This window comes from Mus caroli, chromosome 10, assembly GCF_900094665.2.
Source record: "Mus caroli chromosome 10, CAROLI_EIJ_v1.1, whole genome shotgun sequence".
Lineage (NCBI taxonomy): Eukaryota > Metazoa > Chordata > Mammalia > Rodentia > Muridae > Mus > Mus caroli.
Window position 1 is genome coordinate 57,958,174 of NC_034579.1, and position 12,300 is coordinate 57,970,473.

Here is a 12,300-nt window from a genome sequence, read left to right on the forward strand (position 1 = left end):
CCTGGAACTCACTTTGTAGACCAGGCTGGCCTCGAACTCAGAAATCCGCCTGCCTCTGCCTCCCAAGTGCTGGGATTAAAGGCGTGTGCCACCACGCCCAGCCTCATTTTTTTTTTTTTTAAATTCTCTTCCAGTTTCTAGTGTTCACTGTAGCTTTGGAAGCCCATTGTGAATTCTGCAGTAAAGACATTTTTTGTTTTGTTTTGTCTTGTTTTATGAGACAGGGTTTCTCTGTGTAACAGAGCCTTGGCTGTTCTGGACTCACTTTGTAAATCAGGTTGGCCTCAAACACACAGAGATCCTCCTGTCTCAGTCTCTGAGTGCTCAGATTAAAGTGTTCACCACCACGTCCGGCCATAAAGACTTATTTTTAAAGTTTTGTGAAAGCTTACTTCAGTCTTTTTTTTTCTTTTTAAAGCTTATTTATTTGTTTATTTATTTATTTATTTATTTATTTATTTATTTATTTATTTATTTATTTAATGTATATTAGTAGCTCTACTGATGGGTGTGAGCCATTATGTGGTTGCTGGGAATTTGTTTAGGACCTCTGCTTGCTCTGGACTAAAGATTGATTTATTATTCTGAGTACACAGTTGCTGTCTTCAGACACACCAGAAGAGGGCATCAGATCTCATTACAGATGGTTGTGAGCCACAATGTGGTTGCTGGGATTTGAACTCAGGACCTCTGGAAGAGTAGTCAGTGCTCTTAACTGCTGAGCCATCTCTCCAGTCCTCACTTCAGTCTTATTTTAGTTGACAACGATATCCTCTATCCTTGTCCCTGAGATGAAAAACAAGTGTCAACAATCTTGCTTTCTTTTTAAAAAAATATGTATTTCATAAAAATATTTACTTTATGTGTGTGCTTTGACTGTATGTATGTATGTGTGTATGTATGTATGTTATGTGAACCATACCTGGTGCCCAAGGCAATAGGAAGGTGGAGTCAGAACCCTGGAATTAGAGTCACAGACAGTTGTAAGCACCATTTCCGTGCTGGGAATGGAACCTGGATCCTTTGCCAGAGCAGTCAGAGCTCTTAACCATTGACCCATCTCTTCAGCCCCAGTTTATTTCACTTTTAATTGTGTGTGTGTGTGTGTGTGTGCGTGTGTGTGCAGACACATATGCTTGCTCATGGGGGTCAGAGGTATCATATCCTATAAAACTCAAGTTACAGGAGATTATGCGCTGCCTGACATGACTACTGAGACTTGAACTGGAGTCATCTGAAAGAGCAATGTTGTGTTCTTAACTACTGACCATCTCTGCAGCTCAACAGATTTTGATTTTAATGTACAAGCCCATCATTAGCAGGTTAGCAAGCTAAACAATGAAAACTCTTAGTGAACACGCATTTGATTGGACTACAGTGTTATACACCATACAGTGTACCTTATTGGGTTGCACATTGAAGTATGTCACTATGGGGGGAGGGGTGGAGAGATAGTTCAGTGAGTGGTTCAGAGCATGCATTGCTCTGCCAAAGAACCTGGCTTCTGCTTCTGGCACCCATGTGGCAGTTTACAGCCATCTGTTAGCCAGTTCCAGGGCATCCAACGCCACCTTCTGACGTCTGTCTTCACCAGGCATGCATGTGGTACTCAGATGTACACGTAGGTCATACACTCATGCACATTTCAAAAAATCAGCTCACCATGACAATGCCCTGTCAATCTTGATATCTGTGTTCTAAGGAAGGAAAATGATAGATGAAATGATTGAAAACCAAACCCCAAACAAGACATTTTCCTTCTATGTTGCAGTGAGAGAAAACAATTGTTAGTAGTGTTTGGCTTATTATTTTTTTTAAAGATTTATTTATTTATTTTATGTATGTGAGTACACTGTAGCTGTACATATGGTTGTGAGCCTTCATGTGGTTGTAGGGAATTGAATTTTTTAAGACCTCTGCTCGCCCCAGGTCAACCCCGCTTGCTCTGGTTGGCCCTGCTTGCTCTGGTCAACTCCCTTGCTTGCTCCTGCCCAAAGATTTATTTATTATTATATATAAGTACATTGTAGCTGATTTCAGACACACTAGAAGAGGGCATCAGATCTCATTATGGGTGGTTGTGAGCCACCATGTGGTTACTGGGATTAGAACTCAGGACCTTCAGAAGAGCAGTCAGTGTGCTCTTACCTGCTGAGCCATCTTGCCAGCCCTGGATTATTTTTTTAAAGTATATCTTCCATATTTTGGCTGAATATCTGAGGAAAGAGACCAAGCTTTTACCTTTAAAAAGGAAATTAAAACAATAAAAGGAGAGGGATATAAGATGGTAGTGGTCTATAGTGTAGGGCACTGAAACATTATATCACATACCATCTAACAGTAATCCACACATATAATTATATATTATAACTAATTATAATATATATATAAATATAATAATTATAAAATAAATTATTACATATTATATAAACAATAATCATACAATTACTCATATAACTATATAGTATTAACTATATAATATATATTCTATAATATATATACTATATACTATATACTATATACTTATATATAGTTATTTATATAGTTATATATCATTATAAGTAACTATATATAGTTAATTATATAGTATATAATTTCATAGTGCATATAATTAATAATATATATAGTATATATAGGTATATAGTATATATAAAACTATATAGTACACACATATAATTATATAGTATATCCTATATATAATTACATATAAAATATATAATATATGATTATATATATGTACAAATATAACATTGTAGTTGCATTATAAATACCTAATACAACCTGAAATAATTATTTTTAGCTAAACTGGCCTTTAAAAAGTGAAGGAGGGCCATACATGGTAGCTCATGATTGTAATCCTAGAACTTGGAAGGCTGAGGCAGGAGGGTTAAAGCCCACCCAGGCTATATAGTGAGTTCTAGTCCAGTTTAACGAGTTCAAACCCTGCTTCAAAACCAGACAGATCAACAGAGTAGAGTGATAGTAGCCCTTGTCAGTGACCTGCGATGGAATCCATCGCACACCGAGAACAAGGACACGCTTGATCGCCTTGATGTGGGAAGGGAGCCCCAAGGGTGCTGTTTGGATGATGCTCAATAAGAGAACTATCTAGAAAAGTGCTATGTCGCAGAAAACTTGCTCTGTCTCTATAATCAGCTATGTTGGTGTTTTTTTTTTAATAGAAAACTTTCAACATTTAGTGTAAATGGATAATACATATTGTATTGTAGTTATTTCCAATAAGTCCAGGGGAGCCCTAGGGCGCCCCACTTGACTTTTAAGGGTATTTTAATTTCTTGCATTGACTATACAGTGCTTTGATAGTGTCTATGAAATGAGCAGTGTGCACTGATGCCTTTAAGAGTATAGAAAGCCTCGGAGCATATGGTTGTGCTTAAACGCTTTTATCAATTATTAAGTTTGTCATAATTGGGTCCCTTGAGACTTTTATAATTATCCTTGTTTTTAATATTAAACTTCACTGAAGACACATGCAAGAATTAGAAGTATCACAACAGTATTTGATTACAAGCACATTTGAACTTCAACATTTAGATTATGTACAAACGTGACGCTAAGTCAACAGGGAGGGCCTTTCAGAAAGTTTCCGGTTTTCTCAATAACACTTCAGATATACATTTAAAGATTCTTTGACAACATCATATGCCCCGAACCAGCCTCAGTCAGCACCCCCTCAATCCTCCGGAGAAATTAGGTTTCCAGACAGGTGGGCAAAGAGTTGGTGAGGATAAGGGTGACAAACAGACACGGACACAAGGGAGTGCTGTTTTTGGATGCAATTTGTCTCAAAGCAAGCACCAGTCTTATAAGTGGCTTTTACACAAAACAGAGGAATGCATACAGAAAGCTAACAGGAACCAATTGGGATAAAAATCAATGTTAACAACTGGGATCAAAAGCAGCCCCACCTAAGATCAGCTTAGTCTTAGAAGCCAGGGGCTAATTAGTTTTGTTTCCAAAAACCTGTTTACAGTGTCTCGCGTGTAAGACTGAGGGACCCTGTCCCCACTTGGGTTTGATTGGTAAATGAAGTTGCCGGTGACCAATGGCTGGATAGGGAGACAGAGGCAGTACTTTTAGGAATTTTGGGCAAGGGACCCAGGAGGAGCAGAAAGAATGAGAGATCCGCTCTGCCAGGGAAGGTGAAGGAGAAGAAAGACACCACGGGACAGAGGGAATAGCCGTTATAGGTGGGAAAAGCAGCTCCTGGAGCCCTCCCTCTTGGTCTAGGACAGCAAAGATGGAATATAGGATTAGTAAGTAAGAACTTAGAAATATGGGGGTGGGTGGTGGGCTGGACTAGCTACACGGAGGTTAGGAAGTGGCTCAGCCATTGAATATTAAAATATAAAATATAAAGGCTCTCTCTGTCTCTCCTTTCCTCTCTCTCCCCCTTCTTCTCCCCCCCCCACCCCCGTGTGTGTGTGTGCGCACTCACGTGTGCATCTTTCATTTAAGAACCCAGAACATTGGGACAGGTAGTGAGGAACGTACTGCCACTGCCGTGATTGATTTGAGTAGTGTTCCTTGGGTACCACCACATCACGTGGGTATCATGAGTGTGGAGATGCGAGAACAGCTTTGCGCAGTTACTTCTCCCTTTCTACCTTTACTTGGTTTTAGGGATTGAACTCAGGCTTGCCAACCCTGGAGCTTTTACCTCCTGAGCCCTCACACCAGTCCTCTGTCTTAGTTTCCAAGACAGCATTTCTCAGCGGACCTGGAGCGCATCAACTCAGCTAGCCTGGTTTTCCAGAAAACCCAGAGACCCTCGTGTCTTCACTTCCCCATTGCTTGGATTAGAGTTGTTTTTACCTCTGTTTTATATGGGTGATAGGGATCCCAACTCAGGACTTGTAAGTGGGCACTTTATTAACTGAATCATCTCCCCATTCTCTTGATTTGATTTTCATCATCATTAGTATTAATTTTTTTTTTTTTTAGACAGGGTCTTACTATGTTGCCCTGGCTGCCTGCAATTCACTATGTAGATCAGAATGGTCTCAGAGCCATAGGGATCTGCTTTCTTCGCTTTTCTAAGTGTTGGCATTAATGGCATAGACTAAAACAGTAGCTAAGGATGCTAATATCTTAAAGACTCACTCATAATAATAATAATAATTATTATTATTCTTTTGTCTGATGACTTATTTTCCTGTTGCTGTGATAAAACATCATGAACAAGGCAGTTCATGAAGGGAAGAGTTTATTTGGGCTTGTGGCTCCGTCCGGGGCTGTAAGGGTCTGCTAGGTACAGAAGCACTGCTGCAAGCTACAGGCATAGTGGCAGGGGCAGGAAGCTTAGAACTACAGGCATGAAGAAGAAAGAGCAAACTGGCAGTAGGGTGAGACCTTAAGCTCCCAAAGCCAACCCCTAGTGACATACTTTCTCTAGTGAGGCCACGCCCTCTAAGCCTCCCCAAACAGTGCCACTAACGAGGTTGGGGGCAGGGGTGTTCAAATGTCTCAGTCCATGGGGGGACATTTTTTATTCAGACCGCTACATCTTTTTCAAACACCAATGCTTTCTCATGGCTTCTCCTTTTTCTCTAATAATAGCTTACTCAAATTTTTATTAGTTTCCTTTCTAAACAAGAAGTTGCCCCAACCTCCTTTACAACCTACATTATCAAATACACAACCTTAAAAACATACAGAGATGCGACCTATGTACTCTGTCTCTTGATAAGAACAGGCAAACATACCGACCACCTGAGCATTGTGGGTGCATGGAAACAAATCACTTGCCTGCTGTCGAATGCCTGCCCAGAGGTTGACAATGGCTTTCGATTAAGATGGCCGACCAAGTGGAAACCTATTTGATAGGTTTGAAGGTCAGATGAATTTACTAGCTTTCACTAGCACTAAGCCTGGGTGGCATGACCTTAGAGAACAGCTTGGTAGTATCTTGCTTCTTTCACAGTAGATTTGGCACCTTGAGTTTCAGAAGACTGCAAAGAAGTGCCAAATAGAAGTCTCACTTACCCCACGATTGTCAAGAACCCTCTACTTTGGAAAGACTTTTTTTGCTGATAAGTACTGTTTTTTTGCTTTTTTGTTTTTTGTTTTTCTGTCCATGTGCAGGCAACATGTCCGCAGAAACGCCAATAACCATGAATATGGACACTCAGGATCTGCAGATCCAAACGTTCACTGTGGAGAAACTGCTGGAGCCTCTGATAATCCAGGTATGGGCACTTTGGATGCTGCAGTGTGTAACAGCCGTGTCTGAGCAGTGATTAAAGCAGTGGGAATAGCAACAAGCCAAGGAAAGATTTGGTTTTGTATATGAATAAATACATCATCTAAATGATCCTTTATTTAAACTGGTATTAGCTGGGTGTGGTGGTACATACCTTTAATCACAGCACTCAGGATGCACAGTGGCTAAGGATGTTAATATCTTAAGACTCATTCATAATGACAATAATAATTATTATTTTGTCTTGTGACTTAGTTATTTTCCTGTTGCTGTGATAAAACCTCATGACCCAGGCAGTTCATGGAAGGGACTCTGTGAGTTCAAGGCCAGTCAGGTCTACACATCGAGATCCTGTTTTAGACCTCCTTAAATAAGATGATATGAAAATATAAAGGTATATATTTAATATTAATAATATAAATTTGAAAATTTTACCAACTTTCTCTCTGATTCTTTTTTGTGTACATATTTGTGTGTGTATATGTATGCATGTCTGTGAGTGTGTGTGTGTGTATAAAATATATCTTAAAATTTTTTTTGCCTCATTCTTCTAGTGCTTGGGACTACATGTGTATACCATAATATCAAGAGGTATATATAATTAACAACTCCTCCTCCTCCTCCTCTTCTTCTTCTTCCTCCTCCTCCTCTTCCTCTTCCTCCTCCTCTTCTTCTTCTGTGTGTGTGCATGTGTACAGGATGAGTGGGCACCTGTGTTGTAGCTTATGTGGACAGGTCAAAGGACAACTTTGTGGAGTCAGTTCTTTCCTGGTTGTCAGGCTTGTGTGGCAAGCCACTTTATTGCTGGACCATCTCCCCCAACTTCAGAGGTATGCATAATCTGTAAAATATTGTGATATAAATGATCTTGTTTAGCCAGGCATGGTGGCATGTGCCTTTAATCCCAGCACTTGGAAGGCAGAGGCAGGCAAGATCTTACGTAGGGAGTACGGTACCAGGACAGGCAGGGCTACTCAGAGAAACCCTGTCTAAAAAAAAAAAAAAAAAAAAAAAAAAAAAAGAAAGAAAATTATCTTGCTTAAAAACTGAGGCAAGTTAGTATGAGTTCAACCATCTTTATTATTGAAGAATTTCAGTGGTTTGACCTAAGAGACATGGTATCTCATTTGTCACAAAGTAAACTATAATTAAATTTTCAAAAATGTGGGAGAAAAGCAGTTAATTAAAGGAATTTTGTGATAGTCTTTTATGAAACAAGTAATCATTTGATAATATGAATAATGACTCTCTGGCTTAGCCATCATGTAAGACACGATTTTATGTATTGGATTTTTTTTTTATTTTTAAGAAATGCTTCCTTAGCATAAATGATGCATTCATGTAGAAGATGTGTTTTCATCGTATTTGCCTCATACCATGCCGTGGCCCTCGCCCACTCACAGCGAGAGTGTTTGCTTTTCTTGATTCAGTGTCTGAAGGAATCTATACATTGATGCAGACTTAAATATTTCACCTCTCACAGCAGAACTGGTAAGGAAAATCCCCTTTGACTCACTTCACGCCAAGCATCTAGGTTGGGTCTTCCAAAGACACTAAACTCTCAAGGTTTACTTGGGTGAAAAGTGACATTGACTGTGTGTCTGATCATCCAAGTGTTCTTGTCTTTCCTGTGGATGCAGAGCAGAGCAGCTCAGAGGACAGATGTGGGACTTGTTTCCACTGAGCACAAATTGAGACCTACCACTGGGAAGACAGTTCAAAAGATTTCTCACTGGTGACAACTGAGTTATATATTAATTGTTGCTGTCTCAATGTCATTAACACCCAAAATTAATACTACGTAAGCCATCCACTGAATGGTTTCATGTTGAGAGATAAAACACAACTATTTGTCTATCTATCTATCTATCTATCTATCTATCTATCTATCTATCTATCTATCATGTCTCTTTCTCCCAGGTTCAGTTCAAACTCAGAGCTTCTGCCTGTGTCTTCTGAGTTCACTATTATTTGGCTTTATTTTCATTTTATATATATAAAAAAGTAGAATCTTCTAGGAGCAGAGCAAAGAAAATTTAAACACACCCAATTTACTACCAAGAGACAAACATTGGTGTATTTCCTTCTAAGATAGCAAAATAGTGTGTATTTTCTTAGAACTTTATAATATAGAGAATGTAAATTCTGTGGATAGTGCAGGCCTGCCAAGCCGGCTCTTTGGAAGAATGAGGTAGCCTAGGCAACATATACACAGATTTATATTGAATATATGTATAGTGGATATATACACTGAAAAATGTTATTTTCCATTCTCGTTTCTGTGGTAAAATACCACGGCAAAAGCAAGTTGATTCAGCTCATACTTGCAAGTTGCAGTTCTCATAGGCAATGATGTGTCAGCAATAGGAGCGTCTTAGGCATTGTTCTGTTGCTGTGAGGAGACGCCATAATCACAGCAACTCTTATAAAAGAGAACTTCTGACTGGGGCTGGCTTACAGTTTCAGAGGTTCGGTCTGTTATCATCATGGAGGGCAGCACTGCCCCAGGCATGACAGGCATGGAGCTGGAGAAGGAGCTGAGAGCAACATACTGATTCACAGACACACACACACACACACACACACACACACACACACACACACACACANGAGAGAGAGAGAGAGAGAGAGAGAGAAGCGGTTTGGCATGAGCTTGTGAAACCTCAAAGCCCACCCTCACTGACATACTTCCTCTAACAAGGCCACACCTCCTAACCTTTCTAATCCTTAGTGCCACTCCCTGGGTGGCTAAGCATTCAAATATATGAGCCTACTGTGGGGGCTATTCTCACTCCAACCACCTCAAAGAGCCTGATAGACCTGGTCGCAATGATCTGTAGTCAAGAGCAGAGAGCAATGGGTTGATGCTCAACTGCTGGTAATCAGCTGGCGTTCTCTTTTTAATTCAGTCCAGAGCCCATTGCATGAAATGGTATCTGCTGTCATTCAGGTTGGGCCTTCCCACTTAACATAATCAAGATAAGCCTGAACAACACCATCAGAGAGCTTTCTCACAGGTGATTGTAGACTGTGTCAAGTTGACAATGGAAACTATCATCAAACAGGCAGACAGACACACACAGACACATACACACACACACACATACACACACAGACACAGACACAGACACACAGACACCGACACACAGAGGAGAAAATGCTGTATAGATGGATTTCATTAAAATGCTAATTTTGTAGCTTCTCTGCCTTACTTTTTTTTGAGTGCTGGGTATTTTCTTTTTAATTCAACACAGGCACACAAACATTTTAGGGAGGCACTCTAACCACTAAACTATCTCAGCAAACCAACTTTCCTATTAAAAAAATTTAAAATTTACTTACGTGTACAGTTGTTTTGTTTGCCTGTACGTCTGTGTCCATGTAGTACATATGTGCCCGGTGCCCATGGAGGAGAGAAGAGGGTGACTCCCTGAGCTGGAGTTATAGACGGTTGTGACCCTCTGTGTTAGTGTTGAGAACTGGACCTAAGTCCTCTGAAAGAGAAGCAGGCACTCTTAGCCTCTGAGCCGTCTGTGCAAACCCCAGTCCTTATAAAAACAAGTCAACGACATTGCTGCTTAGTTACAGATCAGACAGCTTTATCCCTGCTTTTATTTAAAGTAACCACTCATTTTGGGATGTTTCGGTTTTTAGCCTTTTTTGGACAATTATAGATGCTGTTTGTTGGCTGGAGATGTAGCCCAATCCATAGAGTGCTTGCCTAGCATTGGAGAATCCTCAGGTTTGATCAGAGCACCTCACAAATTGAACACAGAGGCAACCCCCAGTAATCGATCAAGTGGTGGAATCAGAAAGATCAGAAGTTCAAGGTCATACTCAACTACATAGCAAATTAGAGGCCAGCCTAAAAAATGAGACCCTGCCTAAAAGAAAAACAAACATTTCTGTGCAGAACATCTTTATGTGTGTGGGTGATTTCCTTAGGACTAGTTACCAAAAATACATGATAGTGAGCAAGATATGAAAACTTCCTCATATTTTTCACCAAATTTTGCTAGGGGGTGGATTTCAGACAGGACTTCATACCCTGTAACCTAGACAGAACTTGACTAAGTACCCCAGGCTACCCTCCATTACATGGTCCCCTTGCCATAGCATTTCTAGGCTGACAGGTGTTAGCCATGCCTAGCCATGGGCAAAGTTTCAAGTTCTGACAACTAAAGATTTTGTTCTTGTCTTAGGTAGCTTTCTATTCCAGTGATGAATCCTTGATGAAAAGCAACTTGGAGAGCAAAGGGTTTATTTCATCTTACTGCTTATAATCAATCACGAATAGAAATAGGGCAGGGACTAAAGCAGAGATGGTGGAGGAGCGCGGCTTGCTCCCTATGGCTTGCTCAGGCTGCTTTCTTATACATCCCAAAGAGTGTGTCCCCAGGGGTGGCACCACTGAGCCCTCCCACATCAACTGTTAAACAAACAAAGCAAAAGTCCCCAGAGATGTACCTACAGGAATTTTCCTTTCCTTTCCCTTTCCCTTTCCCTTTCCCTTTCCCTTTGCCTTTGCCTTCCCTCTTCCCTCTTTTTCCTCTTTCTTTCTTTCTTTCTCTTTCTTTCTTTCTTTCTTTCTTTCTTTCTTTCTTTCTTTCTTTCTTTCTTTCTTTCTTTCTTTCTTTCTCTNTCTTTCTTTCTTTCTTTCTTTCTCTCTCTCTCTCTCTCTCTCTCTCTCTCTCTCTCTCTCTCTCTCTCTTTCTTTCTTTCTTTCTTTCTTTCTTTCTTGTGCTTTCAAGACAGGGTTTCTCTGTGTAGCCCTGGCTGTCCTGGAGCTCACTCTGTAGACCAGGCTGGCCTTGAACTTAGAGATCCACCTGCCTCTGCCTCCCAAGTGCTGGGATTAAAGGCATTCACCACCACTGCTCGGCTCCTACAGGAATTTCTGATGGAGTTTTAAAATTTTATTTTATTTATTTATTTATTTATTTTTTAATTTGAGATTCATCCTTCCCAAAAGACCTTAGCTTGCTCAAGTTGACAAAAAACCTAACCTGCAAAGTTCCTATGCACTTATAAGAGAGCGGGCAGGGAAGTGACCTTTACCATTCATTTCTCCGCATATCCCGCCTCCCCCCCACCCCCCAGCCCCCGCCAAGAAGTTGTGACTCTGGAGTTGATCACTTAGAACTTGATAATCTTAAAGGATGTAGCCATATTATTCTGAGCAGAGAAAGTGGTATGGGGAAATTGCCTTTCATTTGTCCTTTTGAGGCAGAGACTTCCTGTATAGTCCAGGCTAACCTCCATCTCCTTGCCTCATCTGGGATTCCAGTGCTGACATCACGGGACAGCAACATCACATCCAATCAGAAGCTAGCATTTACGGACGAAGGGAAACTAGTAGAGATTTTGGTCAAGTACTTTGTGCTATCAGGCAATAGGAATTCACACAAAGAGATACGGTAGTCACAGCTATGTGTGTCCTGGTATGTTCTAAAACTATCACAATCATCTTTCCAAATGGTATTGATTCTACCCAGAAAGTTAAGAGGGCGAAAATGATGCGAAGGAACTAATGTTAGGACCTTTGATGCGGCACCTGGGTACGTGCTTTCCCTGGCCAGCAGGCGCCGAGATCAGGGAAGGAAACCCAGAGCCTGTTCTGCAGGAGCTCTGAGTCACCTGCTCATGCAAGGCCAACTTTATCTTTCTTGTCTGTTGTTGAGTTTTAAGAGTTTATTGATTTCTTAAAGGAGGCTTGGCATATCACTTTGCCAATACCCTAGCTGAAAATTTTTTTATAGGTCTTGGCAATAGTCAAGTCATATGAAATTACAAATATTAATAATTTATGGAATAGCAGCTGGGTGTAAGAACTTTCTCGCGAAGCAGCATCCCAGCAGAGCGGAGTTATCTGGGCATACACTTGGTTTTCATTATCATAGGATTTTTCCTTGCAAAATTCCAGTACATTTTAAAGTCAAAGAATTATTATTGTAAAATAGCTGACCTTATAAGACTTTTATACTCAGCTTTTAAAAGTCTATCACTTAAAAATATTTATTTTAGCCGGGCGTGGTGGCGCACGCCTTTAATCCCAGCACTCGGGAGGCAGAGGCAGG

At 40.5% G+C, this 12,300-nt stretch overlaps 1 protein-coding gene across 5 annotated transcripts in view; it reads left to right on the forward strand.

Moving 5' to 3' along the window:
- Positions 1-12,300, forward strand: part of Ctnna3 (catenin alpha 3) — a 1,468,839-nt gene that overhangs the window by 58,458 nt on the left and 1,398,081 nt on the right. For all 5 annotated transcript variants that reach the window (XM_021173456.2, XM_029482772.1, XM_029482775.1 and 2 more), the window contains exon 2: positions 6,106-6,209. In XM_021173456.2, coding sequence (XP_021029115.1) covers positions 6,111-6,209 — 99 coding nt within the window. In that variant the 5' untranslated portion in view covers positions 6,106-6,110. The remainder of the gene's footprint in view (positions 1-6,105; positions 6,210-12,300) is intronic.